General features: G+C 40.5%; 1 protein-coding gene across 1 annotated transcript in view; it reads left to right on the plus strand.

Moving 5' to 3' along the window:
* Positions 1 to 7,940: 7,940 nt before the first annotated feature.
* DBX2 (developing brain homeobox 2) overlaps positions 7,941 to 20,638 on the plus strand; it is a 37,195-nt gene continuing 24,497 nt past the window's right edge. The window contains 1 exon segment of the mRNA NM_001075461.1: positions 7,941 to 8,661. Coding sequence (NP_001068929.1) covers positions 8,262 to 8,661 — 400 coding nt within the window. The 5' untranslated portion in view covers positions 7,941 to 8,261.

The raw sequence follows: 20,638 nt of genomic DNA on the forward strand, positions 1-20,638 counted from the left end.
TAGCTCAGTTGGTAAAGAATCCGCCTGCAATGCAGGACACTCCAGTTCAATTCCTGGGTCAGGAAGATCCCCTGGAGAATGGATAGGCTACCCACTCCAGTATTCTTTGGCTTCCCTTGTGGCTCAGCTGGTAAAGAATCTGCCTGCAATACGGGAGACCTGGGTTTGATCCTTGGGTTGGGAAGATCCCCTGGAGCAGGGAAAGGCTACCCACTCCAGTATTCTGGCCTGGAGAATTCCATGGACAGTCCATGGGGTCACGAAGAGTTGGACACAACTGAGTGACTTTCACTTTCACTTTCAGGACATGGAAGCAACCTAGATGTCCATCGACTGATGAATGGATAGAGAAGCTGTGGTACCTTTATACAATGAAACACTACTAAGCCATAAAAAGGAACACACTTGTGTCAGTTCTAATGAGGTGGATGAACCTGGAGCCTATTATACACAGTGAAGTAAGTCAGAAAGAGAAAACCAAATATCATGTATTAGTGCATATATATGGAATCTAGAAAGATGGTACAGATGAACCTATTTGCAGGGCAGCCTTGGAGACACAAAGAGAACTGACCACAGACACGGGCAGTGGAGAGGAAGGTGAGGGTGAGATGAATGGAGAGAGTAATGTGGAAGCATATACACTACCATATGTAAAATAGATGGCCAATGGAAATTTCCTGTTTGACTCAGGAAATTCAAACCAGGGTCCTGTAACAACTAAGAGGGGTGAGAAAGGGTTGGAGGTGGGAGGTGGGAAGGAGGTGAAAGAGGGAGGGTATATAGGTACATCTATGGCTGATTCATGTGATGTATGGCAGAAATGAAACCAATATTGTAAAGCAATTGTCCTTCAATTAAAAAAAAACAGTGATAAGGGGAGAAGATTGTTCCTCTATTTTTAACTAGAGTAGTTCACTAAACAACATATTTTGGGAGAATAGTTATGTTATCGTAATGACTGAAGAAGTAAAGACAGTAATTTATACAGAAATATTTGTGCTATTGTGCAAAATATCTAAAAATCTGATGTCAGTGATCTGTGCCATACAAAAACATGACTAAAAATTATTCAGTGCTATCTCAGTTTAACAATTATATTAGGCAAAGCAAGAAAAATCCAGATAATTAACAGAAATAAATGAAAAAAGCTGCATGGGTATCTAATAATTGCATTATTATGAGGTTTTGTTACTACTCACACAAACCAAAGATAATTCCTTCTATGGTCAACTGAGTTTATCATATTTTCTTTTGATTTTATTACCCAGTAGTAGTATATGTATGTTTTGATTTCTAATTAATGCAGAACATTATGTGATTAGGATACTGCAGTGTACTTTCAAACTATTCACATGTGCACACTGTCCCTCCTTACAGGAGGATTTCATTTGCTCACACTATTGAAGGCAAGCATGGCCACATGACTTGCTTTGGCCAGTGAAAAGTTGAGCAGGGGTGACATGCACCCACTTTGGGCAGAAGCTTTAAGGGTCAGTATATGCTTTGCTATACTTTCTTTTCTTTCAATCAAAAGGCCAGAAATACTTCAGATGGAGGTTGCTCCATCGGTTTGAATTCTTGAATAAATTCTACGTGGAGGACAGCTACGGCCCACCAGAAATGGACATAAGCTTTCAGTGCTCTAAGCCATTACAATTTTACAGTCATGTGTTACCACAGCAAAACCTAACCTACCCCTATCTTTGAACATTATATACATTTGTAACAAATACGGTAAGATCGTACATTGACAGAGTGTTGCCTAGGAGAAGCCATTTTGGATTAGTAAGAAGTCAGAGCTATAGAATATTTTAAAGAAATCAAAACTCATTATTTGCAAATCTAACATTAACCTAACCAGAAGACTAATGAGTAGTTACACTCTATTAAAAAGGCGAGACTTTGGCAGAACATGTTTAATCAAACAATGCAATCTATAATGAAACATTGCAATGTAAGAAGAAAGGAAAGACCCTGGTATGTCATTCAGTTAAGTGGTGTGCCATTTCACACGTTTATCGCTGGTCAAAGTGCGTAGCTAAAGAAAGAACGTGTAGCTAGAGCAAAGGTGTTGGATTGGGGCTGGGGGTAATTAGTAGATGGAATGATGGAGAGAGTGTAGCAACTGGAAAAACAGGGAGAGTACTGAGGTGACATAAGGAATGTCACTGGAGAATTGTACCGTGTGATTTATATGGTTGACTTTCAAGCAATGCTTACTCTAGAAGCTTTGTAATATTACTCTAGTTTCCAAATAAATCAAAGCTATGGAACTCAATAGAGGATGGGTGGAGGGCTAGAAACAAACTCTAGGGATTAATTTTTGTTTACTGCCCTAAAACACTTGTTATATTTCACATGAAACAAATTCTCACCAGAGAAATGACACTCTGAAGCAAGGTAATTAACATATCTAAATTTGGTCCAGAGAGTTTGATTCATAGCCTTAGGTGGAGCTTCACCAAGGGATTAAATGCTCTGTGTGTACTTCATAATTTTGGTAGCAGATGCAAACAACTTAATACTCATTGGAAGGGACTACTGGAAGGGTCTACTGTGGTGTAAACATTGGATAATATGACAAAATTCACCATGCAGGGTGCATCCATCCTTTTGTCCAAAGCTGTAATTCAGGGCCAACCAGAAAGCTTTGCAGGATTTCAATATGAATGAGAGGCACCTGTGTCTGTGAGGACACTGAGCTAATGAGAGACGGTTGAAAAGCCGCTGCTCAGCAGCACTCAGGGTAATTTCCTCAAAATCTTTCAGTGGTTCTCACATTTCACTTCAGGCCAAACAGTACAAGCGGAGATGTGGTTAGAAATGATCAATGAGCGAGGAATGCCAGAGAAACTGAATGGCCTGGAAAGAAACTGGGAAGTCTCCCAGTTACAGAAGAAAGTCAGTAAAATAGAGCTTGGAGGTAGAATGCAGGGCACGGAGATGAACAATGCCCAAGGCATGGCAAAATAATATACCAACGCCAACAGAGCCAGCCAGGAAAGACATGTGCAGGAAAAGCAGGACAATCAGAGCACAAGTCCTGCCAGATCAACACTGAAAACATATTTATAAATGTGTGTCAGACTTTTAGAATTTATTTCAAAGATCAGAGAAGTGTATAGGAATGAGATGGGGTGGAAGGAGAAGGAGAATATTTAGAATTCAATTGAGTAGTGATTATTGAAGTGGTTGAATATGCCTACCTCTTAACATATTCCTGTAGTTTTCTTGAAAATATTTTTTTCCTCTGCCTCAAGGATTAGGATGTAATCTGTCCAAGACTCTGAGTCAGGAGTGGGTATTGAGCTACAGTTAGCAGTTACTGGGGAAAACCTGTTTTTCCTTGAGTAACCCTGTACCAGCGAGGTTTCCAGGTTACTAAAAGGGCTACGATGGGTTCCTGAAGCTTCCCTTTTGAGAACAGAATCTAGCTCCTCACTGTGACTTTTTTTTTTTGGTTGCACCATGTGACATATGGGATTTTAATTTCCCTACTAGAGATCCAATCTGTGTCTCTGCATTGGAAGCATGGAGCCTTAACCACTGGACCACCAGGGAAGTTCCACATCGTTTTAAAGATGTTTGATTGTTGGAGTGGGTGCTCAGCGTCTACCAATGAGAGGTCAGCAGTTCATCCTAGACTTCCACCATATCTGTGAAACAGCTATGAAACAGCTTCTCTTTCCACCAAGCACAGAGACACTCCTGCTCAAAGGGAAGAATTGTGCTGATTATGGAGGGATGGGAAGAGCTTCTTCAGATGCCATTGCAGAGGTCCAGGTCTTAACAGAGCTGTTGTAAACATGTGTTTAAGAGAAGAGATTTACCCGTTTGTTGTATTTGTTTACTACTTAAAGGCTTTGAGGAGACAGACTAGATGGATATACATACCACAGAGGAATTAAATTTAACATAAAAGATGTAAAGTGAGCTAAGGAAAGGATGGAGATGAGGGAAATGCAAGCTAAGAGAGTTACTGCCATTGAACTCTAAAATTAGCTCAACTTCTTGGCATTGAAAACACATTAGGAAACACAATGGCTATATAGTTCTCACGGTCTGATAAAATTAAGCACACTGGTTCCTTACAAGAGACAAGACTTCCTCAGGCTCTACATTCACAGGTGCCTTCTAGATAGCTCTCAAATTCTCCTCCTTTCCATCATCATTGCCACAAACCCAGCCCAGACTCCTGACTGAATTACTTTAATCATCTCCAATCACAGTCTTCTCCAACTCTTAGCATAGCCTCCGTATCGCAGAAGTGGTCTTTTTGAATGCAAATAGGAGATCACATCTCATTGCTTTTTAAAAACTGACATACAGTGTTCTGTTTTAGGTGTACAGACATAATGATTTGATATAGGGATATACTGAAAAATTATCACCATGATAACTTTTGTTAATATCTATCATCACACATAGTTATAATTTTTTTTTCCCTTATGCACACCTCATTAACGACAAAGTCCAAAATCCCGAGTGCTGCATACAAGACACAATCTGGCCCCAGCCTACATCTCTAGTCTAATGACAACATACGTCTTACTTTTCCCTATGAACTCTCTCCCCTCGTTGCAACCTTCTTTAATAGATAACTCACACTCACTATTTTACACAAGGCTATCGCATAGGTTTTACCCATCTGAACTTGAAGGCATTCAAGTTCTTTTTTTTTTTGGACCAGATTTCAGCATAGGCCAAGGTGGTTCTTTAAGGAATGACAGCTCTGTAGCAAAATGGCTGAGACTCAGTGTATTGTCAATTATTAGGTTTTTGTGTTTTTTTTTTTTTTTCATAAATATCAGTAGCTTTTAATAGCTACTTGGGCTTCCCTGGTGGCTCAGATGGTACAGAATCCACCTGTGATGCCAGAGACCTGGGTTAGATCCCTGGGTTGGGAAGATCCCCTGGAGGTGGGCATGGCAACCTACTCCAGTATTCTTGCCTGGAATATCCCTATGGAAGGAACCTGGCGGGCTACAGTCCGTGGGGTCACAAAGAGTCGGACACAACTAAGCGACTAAGCACAATAGCTACTTAAGCAAATTAAGGAATACAGAGCCATTCCTATAACCTCACTACCACCACATGTGAAAGCAAGAGTCAGGCTGAATTCTACAACACACTTAAACATTTATGTGCAGGCAGGTACAGAGACAGTCACATAATATGTTTTGGAAGCTCAGTGATGCCAGCTCTTGATCCTTTCAATTTCACATTCTCTAAGAGAGATTTGCTTGAGGAAATGTGACAGTGTTCTAGTCCTGGGATGCTGCTAATCTCAGCTGGGTTTGGGCAATACGTTCTCTAAATTAGTAGCTGAAGACAAGAGTGGTTCAGAATTAAGCCTTACACTCCATTCTGGAGGTTACAGGCTTTCATGTAAAGGTGTAAAGGATTCCCTCCACATCTTAAACACTACTTATTGATCTCCTGAAAAATAATTTGTGATGTCCATTGTACTAACTAAAAAAAGTCCGGTGTTAATTGAAGATAAAGATAAATGTTGGGAAAGGCAGTCTTTCATCCTCCACTTGGCTGCATAACAATGGGCCTGGGGCCTGGAGCACTTCTTTCCCAGGAGAGAAAGAGCCCACTCAGCCTGTGCTGGGCTCATCGCCTCTCTTGGCTCCATCAAACAGCCCCATCTCTTTTTAACCTTCAGCCTCTTGTCCGTAGCACCTCTTTTCTTCTCATCATATAGACATAGTCATCTCTTCTTTTAACCCATGACTTTCTTTAGCTTTTCCCCCATGTTTCTTCAATCTCTACTTTCCTATTTTCTATGGACCCTCAATCATCCACAAACAGGTTTCTGCCTCTCTCTGCTCTCCATGAAAAAGTCTCTTGCCCAAGTCACTTAGAATCAAGTTATTTTTTTGGTCTGAAGCAAAGAGTTCAAGTTTACAGAGTTGCATATTATTAACTAAGGTAGGTGAGGATTTGCCGTGGAAATCAACTCTTTAAATTTTAAAGGTATTACATAATAAAGATTGATTTTTTTGCTTAGTAAAAGAATCCACCTACCAATGCAGGAGATGCTGGTTCAATCCTTAGGTCAGGAAGATCCCCTAGAAGAGGAAATGGCAACCCACTCCAGTATTCTTCCCTGGAGAATCCCACAGACACAGGAGCCTGGTGGGCTACCATCCAAGGGATCGCAAATAGTCAGACACGACTGAGCACACTAGCACACATGCTAGGTTTGTCATAGCTTTCCTTCCAAGGAGCAAGCGTCTCTTAATTTCATGGCTACAGTCACTGTCTGCAGTGATTTTGGAGCCCAAGAAAATCTGTCACTGCTTCTACTTTTCCCCCTTCTGTTTGCCATGAAGGCATGCGACCAGATGCCATGATCTTAGTCGTTTTTTAATGTTGAGTTTCAACCCAGCTTTAATGTATTAAACACTGGATAAATGGTGGCTATGATATGGGAATGGTGGTGATGATGTAATCTCTCTATTCCTTGTTAATTTCAAAGGTTACTGATTCACACCTTATTTCTAACCACTGTTCACTTTTAAGACAAAGTAGGGGAGACTTCTGGAAGTTTTCTCACACTTTTCCCTTCAAATTTCAAGTCCTTTTTCAGATGTTATTTGTTTTTCCGCCTCACTAGGCTGTGAATTATTAATACAAAGCAAGGACCAGATCTTTCTCTTCTCTATATATTCCCAGGACCACCACTAGGGCTCAATTTATATGAAATGCTCTGTAAAGGTGTGCTGACTCAATCAGTAAGTGAATGAATATTAGTAACACGTACCAGGCTTGCCAGTAATTTCTCTGTCATTTGGCAACATGTGGGGGTGTGGGCCTTTAAAAATCTTTGGACATACCAAGTGTAAATGAAACACAAATCAACCAGGTGAATTTTCAAGAAGAAATCTATGTAACAAACCTGGCCAATATTTTAGGAACAAAATTATTCTTAGGGTAAAAAGTAAAACAATACATGTGACCCCAAACTTTGAAGACATCCTTTAAAAACCACATTCTAAATAAATGCATCTAAATTTGCATAGGAGAGAGGCAGTGGGAAGTATGAATTGACAGAAGTCACAGTTTGAACTTATTATTATCAAGGTAAGACAGTTTCCAAAATGAAGTTGCCTTGTGGTTAACTGGAACACTTAAAGACACACAAGCTTGTTTCATCTGTCCAGTCTCTATTTAGCAGACTGTTAATAAATTGAAAAATACCCACATTTCTAGGGAAAAATAAAAAAAAAAAAAAGTAGCTGTAATCCTAAGGAATTCAGAGTTCTCACCCTGGTCTCTCTGAAGAGTCCCTGGCCACCTTTGCTTTGGTGGTGGCTTTCTTCCTGGAATTTGGACCCAAGCACCTGTTACTTGCCATTTAATCAACTCCAACTAAGATCCCTTTTCCTAAATCAAAATTTATTAGATCACCTCTTCTAAAGTGACTCCTAAATCAAATTTTACCAAAAAAGTGACTGGACATGAATTGCTGGAAACAGAAATTTTGTAAGGGTCTTCCAAAAAAACCTCATTTCCTTTCCTCTTAAAAACAAACAGGGGCCACATTTCATACACAAACAACGCATTCTTTAAAAGGTGCCTTTTCATCTGCACAAGTCTCAGTAACACATGTGACTTTCTCTGATGATTATACCCCTCCAGGACACTAGTGACTCCCATTCACTTCCCCTGGTGGCCCCGAAGTGACGTCAACCCCGGAGAGCCAGGGGTCGTCCAACAGGTGGTCCGCCGAGCGCTCTCCAAATGTGAGCGCCGTCCGCGCTCTGTGCCCGGCTCCAAGCTCCCCCCGGGCTCCGCAGGCTCACGGACCACGGCCGGGATCCCCTCGCCCCCGCACCCCTCCTCCTCCCGCTACGCGTCCCCTCCCCTCGCCAAAGTTCGGACTCTCGGGTTGCCCTTATTGTTGGCCGCGTCTGTCACTTTGTGGACTGGGTGACACGAATGGATGGGTTGGACACACCTTCCAGCCTACTAGAAAAAAAAAAAGTCCGGATCTGCATAGACAGCGGGAGGGACTCCCCGGAGCCCTCAGAGCCTACGCCGCGGGCCGGGGAAAAGCACAGCTCCCCCTCCCACATTCACTCCTCCCCGCCTTAAAAAAAAAAACAACGCTCCGCGCAAATAAATAATATCGTTCTCAGCCCGCCAGGGTCCTCGGTGTCCTCGCTTCCCTGCCGGCTGAGCGCGTTCCAGCGCGGCGGGAGGAGGCGGCGGCGGGAGGCGAGCGCGCAGAAGCCCCGGCGCGCATCATGCTCCCCAGCGCCGTGGCGGCCCACGCCGGCGCCTACTGGGACGTGGTGGCTTCCTCCTCGCTCCTGAACTTCCCCGCCGCTCCGGGCTTTGGCAACCTGGGCAAGAGTTTCCTGATCGAGAACTTGCTGCGGGCTGGGGGCGCCCCGCCGCTCGGACTCCCACCGCCCCAGCACCACGGCTCGGCAGCGGCTCTCGGCGCGGGCGCGCAGGTCCGGTCCCTGCCGGCCAGCCCCGTTCCCCTCAAGTTGTGCCCCGCGGCAGAACCAGTCAGCCCCGGCGGGGCGCCCTACGGCACACGGTGGGCGTTTCAAGTGCTCAGCCCCTCGGCGGACGGCGCCCGGCTGCCGGGCCGGGCTCCGGGGGACCCGGACTGTGCCTTCCAGCCACCAGCCCCAGGTGAGCCCGTTCTCCCCTCCCCAGCCGCGCCCTGCGCCTCCCGGGCCGCGGGCCCACCCGCTCCAGTGCTCAGGAATCCTCTCGGGCTTCGAGCTTCCGAGAGCATCTCGAGCATCAATGGAGATGCGGCCTCGGGAGTGAGGAGGGTACCACCGCTAATCGTGATGTTCCTCCCCATCCCATCCCACCAAGCTTCCTCTTCTCCCCTTCTTTCTACAAGTGGTAGGGCTACCTTGAATTTCAGGCCTTTCTGTAGAAATCCTGAAGTCACCTCGGGCCTTAGCCGAAAGCGCAGCCCCGCTCCGCTTCTCTGGGCTCGCTGGACCTATTCCACTGGGTTTCCAAAATTCAGCGTCTCTACCCGCCCGCTTCTGTCTCGGAGGCCGAGAGATACCCGCTCCCTGGAAAGTTCTTGGCTTGAAGAGCCTCGCGCTCCCGCTTTGGGGGCTTTTGCCTCTCAAACCTTAGCGTCGGTCGGGGAGGTTGGAGAACACGCGCAAAGATCTTTGGAAAAAGAGTTGCGCCAAGTTTTGGCTTTCTCCACTCTTAAATTTTGGATTGCTAAGGCACAAGAAAATCGACGCCGGCTTTTTCTTCGGGCTGAGCTACAACAGTTGAATTGGCACCTGGAGTAGGAAGTTCACCAAATAAATGAGAATTTACCCCAGCTGTTTTAGTTTGCTTGTTTTAATTCCCGCATAAAACCGAAGTGTTGTGACTGGGAAGAGAATGCGGACAGTGTAATTCTATATTAGCTAAAACTTACGGAGGGGCTGCCGAAGTTGGCCTTGAGAAGGGGAAAAGCGTCTTAGTGACTCAAAAGTTGAGATCCAGTCGGATTAATTTTTTTTTTTTTTGGCTGCGTCCTTAGACGATCTTAATTCATTCTTTTAATCCTGATGGGTTTGTCCAGAATGACTAATCGACGCTTTTTCAGCAGATTTCATTGTCCCAGCAAACTGCCGGATCAAATTTATTGCTAATGACTTTATAGAATTGAACATGTTTAGAACCTGTCCTGGTCTTTCACTTTGAAATGGTTACTAACAGAATGGAACAAATATAATTACATGAGTACCGGTCTCATTCACACAGTGTAAAACCTAAATTCTAAGCAGCATTTTTGCACCCTGGGAGAGGAACAAATGCAGTTAAAGGCAAAGTTTATGTGCCTTGGAAATCTGGGCCACTCTCTCCTTTTTGAAGTATTCGGAAAATTAGAAACATGTATAGCTGGTCCGTTTAGACAAGCACTAGTAAATAATGTCTCATAAAAATAACATTTTCAAGAAAATTTAGTGATTTCTGTGGTTTTTGATGGCTTGGCATTACGTTCATAGATGTTACTTTTCAAGTATTCTTAAGTTGCTCTTGATCATGATTGGCTACTCCAAAAAGCTAATTTCAACCTTTGTAGATTTTACAGGTTAGATTTAAGTAAACCAAATGCAAATCAAATACAGATATTTCAATACCTCTGAAAAATTATTTTGTATACCTACTCTTTTCATTCAGAATATTGCAATTATTCAGTAAAGGGTTTAACTACATTATTTTTGTTTTCAAGAACATATTCATTCTGTACACTTATTGAAACATCAAAATGCAAAAATGCTTTTTGGAATAATTGAGAATGTGAGAATTTAAATTTCACTTTGAAGTATTTTAATATAGCTTTAGGCCCGTATATCTCCTAATATTTTATTCAGTCCTTATTGAAGATTTGATGCTTTCTGAAGTTAATTTTTATTTGAACAAATAACTTTTTATTTTAAAAAATCATTCTTGTAAAGAGTGCATTTAATTTTTGAAACTCGAAAAATATCTTAAGAAGAAAATTAAAACCCTGTAAATTTGTGCCCACAAATATGCTTAAAAACATTTTTTAATAATTTGACAGAGAATACAGTTTTGTGAGCGCTGCTCCAGTTTTGTCCTTCCAAATGACAGATTCTTGTCCTGCCAAATGTTGTGGGAATTCTTTTGTACCGTGTAGAATTATAAAGTTATAATGAGTGCTGACAGTGTTCGCTATCACCTGAAAATTAGATGAGGATGAAATAGTGATTGATGTTCTATAAAGAGTGGAAAGGAGATTTAGAGAAGGTACTGTTTTTAGAACGATAACAGTATTTCTCTCTGAAACATCAGTGAACAACCAGTTCTGATCTGTGCATTAACTTAGTGGATCACTGGATGTGATTTTTAATGATTTCAGTGTAATGATTACCCGTTTTTTCCCTCAACCTTAATTTGTTGAGTGCACCAGTCTAAATATCGAGTAAGGAAGCCTCAGAGTTGTTTTTAAGTGCATTGGTGAAAGACAGCACCATTTAACTAGGGGATTTATGCCACTGCATGCATTTCTGCTTCATTATTTCTGTTACCCACTATTAATTATACCATATAGTTCATTCATTCAGCAAATGCTTACTGACTGTCTCCCATGTGTCCAGACTTTGTTCCAGGCCATTGGGATAATCAGGGAACAAAACAGATGACCGTCTCTGCCCCTGTGGAGCTTACAGTCCATGTTCTGTCCTACTTTATGGTTTACCAAGCATTTTCATAATTGTTAGCTGCTTTAATCCTCATAATAGGCCAATTTTTTCTACAATGATTATTCCACTTGCTAACTTTTTTTGGTCTGAAGTATCAATTAAAAACCCTGTGATCTTGTGATAAAGAAAAATTTTGCCCCCAATTCTGTGACCTTGTGAAAGAGAAAACTATTGCCCCAAATATTCCTTACACTAGTTTTTCCCTGAATAAGAACTAATGAGGGCTTATGGGATAACCAGTTACATGTATCTTCATAATAAATCAGATTGGGGTGTTATATCTGAGCCCATAGGAAATTGGTCTTTCCCTTCATCTCGTTGTGTGTCTGAAAGATGGTGACAGTTAAACAGTAACACAGGTTTACAGATTATGAATGAAATTTAGCTGTCTGTGCTTCATTCCTAAAAATTGGCAAGTCTTTAAGTATTTAGAGTTAAAAAAAAAAAAGGAACACTCCATAGCTATATGTTGTCAAGTGGTGTATATAGAGTAGTTTAAAAACTTTAAAAATCAGAGCACATTCTCCAAGATTTGAGAGGGGCATGTTTACTGTGATCACAGGTAGTGAGTAGATTCACCTCCAGACATTGTATGTGAAAAAGAGAAGCTTGAATGTCATAGTGTATTGGTGGAAATCAGGTCTGTCAAGTAAATCCTAATAGTCATCAGAGACCCTTCCCCAGAAGTTCATTCATGTCATCATTTGGTGGCTGTTGTACTAGATTCAGATATCCATGCTTTTGTATATTAAAGAAGGTCTTGAAAATGTGAAAATCTGAACAATTTAAATTTCTTTTAGTTATGCAACCTATTTTCTTCAAAGTGGAATAAATAGCCTTGCTTTTCAGTGACATTTGTTATTTTAAACATTTTAGATAATGTTTGAAATAAAGATAATTTCCTGAATGTAATTTAGTGATTATTAAATCTACTTCTTGTGCTGCATATAAAAGGATTAGAAAGCAAGTTTTTTTATTCTGAAGAGTTGAGTTAAACTGTCCTTTTTTAAAAAGTAATTTTGTCCAGTAGGTTGTACCATATAGTAGTACAAGCATGGAATCAGATCCATCTTATTTTTTCTGGTACCCTGTTAAGTTTCTTATTACTAGTAATACCTCATGTGCACTCATTTTCTTGTCCACCTCACAGTGCCAGCTAGTATTTACTTACTAATCTTGACTCTGTCTTAAACTACCCAAACTTGTATTTTGTGTCCCAACTGGTAGTTTTTTTCTGTTTTCACTGAGATGTAGTGAAAGTGTGACATAAAATAGCTTCTCTTACGCCTTTGGCACTTTGAGGATGGAGGAGAAAATGGAGCATCTTGTATTCTAGGTGGGGATTCCAGTCCAGTTGAACATTTTGCGATCTAATTTATGAAGCTAGAGTTTGTTATTTATTTTAGCTAATGCTATGCTCTAGTTTTGTTTTGGCAAATTAAAATCACAGAATCTTGACTGTTGATAATGCTGACCCAGAACCAAGACAAAGACAATGGGGGATCTAGAAAAGGATAATAATGGGGCCCATGCTAGTAGTTCCTTGCTCAGACCATCACCCTAAAAACACCCTTTGGTGGAATTGTAGATAACACCCATCAATATTCTTATTACACTTGTATTTTTTAAATAAGCTGCTTAACATATATTTGGATTTATATTAACATATTAATAACTTTTGCATAGTTTATAAGGAATCAACTCTGAACAAATTACTATATGGTCTCAAACTTCATAAAGTTCTTCAGGTTCAGGAAGGTTTTGCAGTGAAGAGGACCAGTTGTACTAATAGACAGTCTTTTTACTTCCAGCTTTGGATTGAGAAAACCACATTGTCTCTATCTCTTGAGTTGAAATTACAAAATGATAGCAATTTATGTGCATCATATTTGCCTCTGACATTAGTATCTGTCCCTCTCCCAGTCACTAAAATATGCTTCTCTGCTTTGCTTTAACAGCAAGAAATCTCAATCTGTTCACATGTATTGAAGCTTTATTATTGAGGTTTAATAATAAAACGAGTAAATCCAGGGGGCAAGTAGGAACATTTTAGAATTTTCCCTTTACCTCTTACTCATGTTAGGGATTTGAGGATTATTTTAAGAGGCACAGTGGTTTGAATGCCCAGAAAATTGTGTATGGATTTAAGCAGAAGTAATTGGAGGATCTAGAGAGTTCAGAGTCATCAGGATGCCAAAGGATGCCAAATGTTGTTATATGTTGTAGATGTGTGACACCATATGTTCTGGACAGTTTAAAAGAATTGTCAACCGTGATTTTAGCTATGTTTGTTTACTATCAGTGTGGCTCAGATACTGAACCCAACACTGTACATTAGAGTCTGGTGTATTGCTCTTGGAGTGTGCCACCTCCTTCCTCCCCTTTGCCCAGCAGAAATAGCTCTTTTTGCTGTAAGAAAACATCTTATGGTTAGTTTTGTCATTGGTCAGTGGTAGAAATTGTAGCAACTTGAAAGTAAGAGAACCAATATAGGTAATAGCTGCATTGGTAAAATACTTTGAGCTTCTTTGCTATGAAAGTTTTTACAGAAGCAAAAATGTTACCATCTTTCAAATATTTAAACAAATGTGTTCTTACGTTAGAATTGGGAGGTAAATACATTATTTACTCTTCAAGCTACTTTCCGCCATCCTATTTCCTTTGTTGATATCATGCATAACTTTTGAATCTATCTTATTCTATCTTTTGAGGAGATTTGATTTGTGGTTCTTAAAAATAGTATTTGTCCACTTAATCATGGGCTAACAGAGGCTCCAAATAAAGTTTTTTTTTTTTTACCTTATTACCGTGATTTTTTTCCACAATGAAGGTACATAATTTTTAAGTCAGTTAAAGAACTTTGTTTTCATTCAAGTACACCTGGAGTCTGTCAGAAACAAAAAGGCAAATTGTAAAAAGAAACAGTATGATTTCTATGTAGGAATGCTTGTTAGAATTTCTCCTTCTTTAAGACTTCATTAGATCATGCTTCCGTTTTACACTCTCTTAGTAAAAAAATTGGATTTTTGCCTTAGCGTCTAATGTGCTTACCAGACCCTTGTATATTTTATTCCAAAATATTTTTATTTTACTTTCAGTAATGTTTCCACTTTTAATGAAATCTCTCCCTTTCATTCCTTTTAGCCTCTGGTCAGTACCTGATTTAGCAATGCTGAGTGATTCATCACTTTTATATAAAGTTACCATAACCGATTTTATTTTTAATAGCATTATTCATTTTGTCAGCCAGCTATTAGTTGGGAATGTTTCAGGGGCACACTCTTTATGTGAGTTATATGAACAGTAAACTTAAGGCACTAAAATTCTCTCTGAAGTCAGAGATCAAAAAGTCTCTATAAGTTTTTAAACTTTTGTTTCAGAATCAAAGCATCTGGGAAAAGGAAAGGGAAAAAAAAAGCAGGTCTTTTTTCTATATATTGCTAAAATATTTAATTGCCTTCTTGTTCTTAAATATTCCAAAGATGAACTGGGTTTTTCCCTTTTCTTTCACATGTTCAGACACCATGCATGCCATAGCCACCTTGATTTCGTTAATTCTGTGGCCATCAGAAATAGCATGTACAATATATACATGTCTAACGGTCCCCTTCTTGCTTGGAGAATCCCGTGGACAGAGGAGCCTGGCAGGCTACCGTCTATGGAGTCGCAAGAGTTGGATGTGACTAACCACACACAGCATGGCAGTCCTCTGGAGAGAGCTCAAAACTTCTTGTTCCTTAAAAATTTAAATCTCTAATTTTTAAAAATTAAATTATATGAAGGAAATAGCTATTCTTTGAGAAGATTTATGTACATTAAAAGGCAATAAAAACCATGATGGTTGGTGAATTTTTTTTTCTAAGATTTATTTATTTGTTTGGCTCCGCTGGGTCTTTGTTGCTGCACGTGGCCTTTCTGTAGTTGTGGTGAGCGGGGGCTGCTCGCTGGTTGCAGTGCGCAGGCTTCTCATTGTGGTGGCTCCTCTTGTTGGGGAGCACGTGGACTCTAGGGCTTGCGGGCTCAGTAGTTGTGGCACACAGGCTTGTTTGCTCCAGGGCATGTGGGATCTTCCAGGACCAGGGATCGCACCTGTGTTCCCTGCATTGGCAGGGGAATCTTAACCACTAGACCACTACCAGCAAAGCCCTGGTGAATTTTTAATAGACTAACCTAGGACTAGATTGAGTTTAGGTGTGTTGAGCCTGTGCTGTGCTTAGTCACTCAGTCGTGTCTGACTCTCTGCAGCCACATAGACTATAGCCCACCAGGCTCTTCTGACAATGGGGATTCTCCAGGCAAGAATACTGGAGTGGGTTACCATGCCCTCCTCCAGGGGATCTTCCCAACCCAGAGATTAAACCCAGGTCTCCCAAATTGCAGGCGGATTCTTTACCAGCTGAGCTACCAGGGAAGTCCGTATTGAACCTACTCTAGAGTTATATTAGGTCTGAAACCAAAAGACAGTCTGATCCTTCAAAGCAGGAAAAGAGTCATTTCTGTTTGCTTATTTCTTATTTTTTTTTTTTATTTCTACAGGTGCTTTTGCACTACAAATTGAACAGATGCAGCAGAGACCACATGACCTGCAAAGCCTAATGTATTTACTTTCTGGCCTTTTATAGTAAAAGTTTGCCAAAACTTTCTCCAAAGCAAAAATGCATATTGAGTCAATTTTAAAATAATATATAGTTTTCTGAGCTGGTTTTAGCAGCATTTCTTTAATTTTAAAACCTAGATTCAAGTCAAGATCTTTAAATGACTGATTATATAATCCTAAGCAATTCGTGTAACTGTGTTGAGCCTCATTTCAAAATGAGCACAGGTGATAGGCTCACCATGGGACTTTCAGCCACACATCTCAAAACCCTGTTGGTAACATACAGGGAAAGATGTAAAAGCCAGAGTTCCACCATTCCGCCACAAACAAAATGCATACTGGTAAAAGGGGTATTGCTGTGTAGGAAACCATCTCAGAACTTAGAGGAACAATCAATTATTTTTGCTCACGGTTTGTTGGGCTGTCTAGGCTCAGCTGGGTGGTTCTCACTTGGAATCTCATTGCAGTTATAAGTCAGCTGCGGTCATCTGCAGGCTCAGCTGATCTGGATGTCCAAGATGGATGTCCATGGACTCACACGGCAGTCAAGGATGCTGGCTGTTTACGGGGTGCTCAACTGTGAGCTGTTCTAGCATCCTTTGATGATTGCAGTGAACTGTGATTTCAGGGTACCCCAGCTTGATGAGAAGCCAGACTCCAGACACTTGTTGGTGTTGTGAGGATAGCGGAGAAGGTGTCAGTGGGAGTGTCCAGACAACTGGTTGTTACCTCTTGCCACAACATATGACCACAGCAGGATCCTTCCATATAGTCCCTTCTTATTCAACCACAGCTCATCCGCCATGGTTAGGTGGATGAGCTAACCAGATGAGCTAAAAACAAATGAACATGATTTGTTTTTTAAGTTGCTCTGATCATATAATCAAGTTATTTATGAGAACATTAATTATTCCTATTTGACTATCAGATCAAATAAAAATATTCAGTTTGTCCTTTAAGACCTTCATTCTATCAACTGCATTTAGCTCCTCTAACCACATTCCTTTTTTCAGTTATACATAAATATATATTTATATATATCCTCTTATATTCTTTCCCATTATAGATTGTTATAAAACATTGAGTATATTTCCCAGTGAACATCCTTGTGGGTTATCTGTTTATGTATAGCAGTATGAAAGTATGAAAGTGAAGTCGCTCAGTCGTGTCCAACTCTTTGCGACCCCATGGACTGTAGCCTACTAGGCTCCTATCTCCAAGGGATTCTCTAGGCAAGAATACTAGAGTGGGTTGCCATTTCCTTTTCCAGGGGAGCTTCCCAACCCAGGGATCGAACCCAGGTCTCCTGCATTGCAGGCAGATGCTTTAACCTCTGAGCCACCAGGGAAGCCCTGTATAGCAGTATATGTCTGTTTATCCCAAGCTCCTGATTTTTTCTTCCCTACTGCTATCCCCTCTGGTAACCATACGTTTCTTTTCTGTTTGTGAGACTATTTCTGTTTTGTAAATAACTTTGTATTATTTTTTTAGATTGTACTTTCAAGTGATATCAAATATTTGTCTTTGTCTGACTTACTTCACTTAGTATGATAATCTCTAGATCTATCCGTGCTGCTGCAGATGGTATTATTTCATTCTTTTTAATGGCTGAGCAATATTCCAGTGTGTGTGAGTGTGTGTGTGTGTGTGTGTGTGTGTGTGTAGCAGCCGACTCTAGTATTCTTGCCTGGAAAATTCCATGGACAGAGGAGCCTGGCAGGCTACAGTCCATAGGGTTGCTCAGAGTCAGACACAACTGAAGCAACTTAGCACAATACACGTGCACACACACACCCCTTATTTATCCATTCATCTGTCAGTGGACATTTAGGTTGCTTTCATGCCTTGGATTTAGTAAATAGTGCTGCAATGATTGTTGGGGTGTCCAACCACATTCTTAATGCTCACACCTTTGACCTTGGTCCAGCAGTCAGGCTGGTCTTAACCCGCCCTGTGTGTCACCATCATCCTTGCCTTCTTTCATTTTTTTCATGCCACCTTTCTTTCCTGGAATGCCTTATTTCTCTTCTTGTGCCATTCAGATACTTTCCCAGTCAAGTTTCCAGATCAAGATGCTTTTCCTGCTTAAAGCCTTCTTGACGGAGGCTTCCTGACAATACTCTTTACTTTTTACTTGCTCATATGTTTTAGTGCAGGTCTGAACCATGCTGCTTCTTTTTATTTGTTGTCTTAGAATCGATCCCAAATTATGTAATAATGGTAGGAATAAAGGCTAACATTTATTGAGTGCCTGGTGTGTGTCAGGCATTGTTTTGTGTTCTAGTCAGTGGTCTCATCCTGATTATGCATTGTAATCATGTGTGCAACTTTTGAAAAAATATTAATAGTATGTTGGTGGACCCACTCCTACCAGCCCGATTTAACCCAATTGCTGTGGGGTTCAGGCTCTGTATCTTTGAAAAGCATTCTAGATCATTCTCATGTGTATTCAGGGTTGGAAACAGTGGTTAGGGGAAGGTACTATTTTTTTTTAAGATCTTTTGGCCATGGGAAATGCCTCAGATTTTATAGAACAAAATTGAATTTGGAGTGTGGAAATATTTGTATTTCATTTATTTGATCAGAAGATTCAAATTTGTAAGTTATGGAACATTTAAAAATAGAAATTCTTCCAGGGAGGGAAGCTATCCTATTGTAATCTTTGTCATCCAGCACACATGCATTATGTGGCACTTGATAGATAGTAAATATTATTTGCATGGAATTAAAAGGACAGAATCAAACAAGTAGACACTGCACTTGACTTATTTTCTCATGAACTGTACCAGACTATTAAGACCTTTGCTTTCTGTCTCTGAAATACTCAAAGCAAAAAAAAAAAAGAAAATGTGGACTTCTGTCATTTTTTGATGAGCAGAAAGGTAAAGGATGACTTAACTTGCTTTGCCTTGTGATGGAAGGCATGTTTGCATGTGGATCGCATAAATGAATTACTTCCAGCTTGTGTGATAAAATAAATCATACCTTATTCAATAACTGATATTTCTTAGGTTTTATAACTCATGACAGATAGTTGTCATTCTTTAGAGATTTTTTTTGGGGGGGTCCTCTTAAGATAGTCTGTTCAATCATGTCATATATAAAGGTCAGAAGTTTAGATTTCTTTATTCTCAGTGCCCATATACCCAGCAATTGAAGGAGGTCATTCAAATCATCTTTTTGAAATTATTTAATTCCCTGTTATTCTTTCCCAGAGGTATGTTTTGATCCCTTGGTTGCCTTTGTAAGACATCTTGGAATCTTTTCTCTTTTTTCCTCCTCCTCCTTAAAATGTTCTGTCCAGTCGGCATAGCATCACAGTGGCTCCTGAAATGTATTTGAAGGTTTTATTAGTGGTCTTTAAGATTCTTCCTTTGAAATGTCAGCCCGCATCAGTTAGTACCACAGTTTGCTATGACAATAAAAAGAATGTGGTTTCACCCTATTTAGATACACTCTGTTCTTCTCCATTGATAAAGTGGAAAAAAAAATGAAATATTTTGCTTGCTTTCTAGACCACAGAATTTTGAAAATGATTTCTCTGTAACTAGGCTTGTAACCATCCTTGACTGTGGGGTGCTTTTGTCACAGAACCATCTAGTTAGGTTTAAAAAAAAATCAGGCCAGTTCACCATTAAGTTGGCTCTAAGTTCCCATCTTAATTAAACATTCAAAATAATTAATAGTTTGATTCTGTGTTTTCGGATAAGTCAGAACATGTGATTAAGAAGTGAAAAGTTCACAGAGTTTTCTCTGAATAAGCACGTTTAGTCATTTGGATTCAGACAGTTTTGTTCTAGAAATTTTAAATCATTTGTTTGTAACTTGAAACAGATTCCCACAGAACCCGGAAGGCAGATTTTTTGGCAGAATACAAAATGTGGAGTATCCTGAAGTGGTGTGCTCAGAGAACCTAGCATCTTGCTGCAGGACCTGACAGCATGCATCCCCCCCCCCCCCACCCCCATGGGGAAAGCCATTGGCTTTTCTCTTATGGAAAGCTGGGGAGATTTGGAAATGTCTGCCTCTTACTAAGTGACTGCCAGTATGTGTGCCTGACGTCCTTCTCTCTCATGGCTGCTGCTGCTGCTAAGTCGCTTCAGTCGTGTCCGACTCTCTGTGACCCCATAGACGGCAGCCCACCAGGCTCCCCCGTCCCTGGGATTCTCCAGGCAAGAACACTGGAGTGGGTTGCCATTTCCTTCTCCAATGCATGAAAGTGAAGAGTGAAAGCAAAGTCGCTCAGTCGTGTCCGGCTCTTAGCGACCCCATGGACTACAGCCTACCAGGCTCCTCCATCCATGGGATTTTCTAGGCAAGAGTACTGGAGTGGCCTCTCATGGCTAAGAACTATTAATACATATTATGCTAAAATACCTGTGTTTCCCCTGTCTGCTGAGAACAGTCATCATCACATTCCAGACGCATGCCCATTTGAGGATGAATATTAATAAATGAAATAGCAAGTGTTAACTTCATACCCATGTATGAAGTCTAGCGCCCACGTAGAGTAGGCATTCCTGTCATATATATTGTTCGGTAAGCTTAAAACAAATTGTTCCTAACATGATAAATGATAAAGGGACTGCATCTAGATTGCACTGATGGGCTTTGAAATGCATATCATGGTCTTGAAATTGCCTTGTTTTCTGCCCCTTTCAGAGAATCTCCCAAGTAGTTCTTAAATGGTTTGCTAAAGTTTTAACTTGTTACTTTGTTTTTATCATACTTGAGTTTCCATATTTTGCTCACTGCTTGAAAAAGTATGTGATTGACAAACATTAAAATGTAATATATATCTTTAATGCATTGCATTGTT

This window comes from Bos taurus, chromosome 5, assembly GCF_002263795.3.
Source record: "Bos taurus isolate L1 Dominette 01449 registration number 42190680 breed Hereford chromosome 5, ARS-UCD2.0, whole genome shotgun sequence".
NCBI lineage: Eukaryota > Metazoa > Chordata > Mammalia > Artiodactyla > Bovidae > Bos > Bos taurus.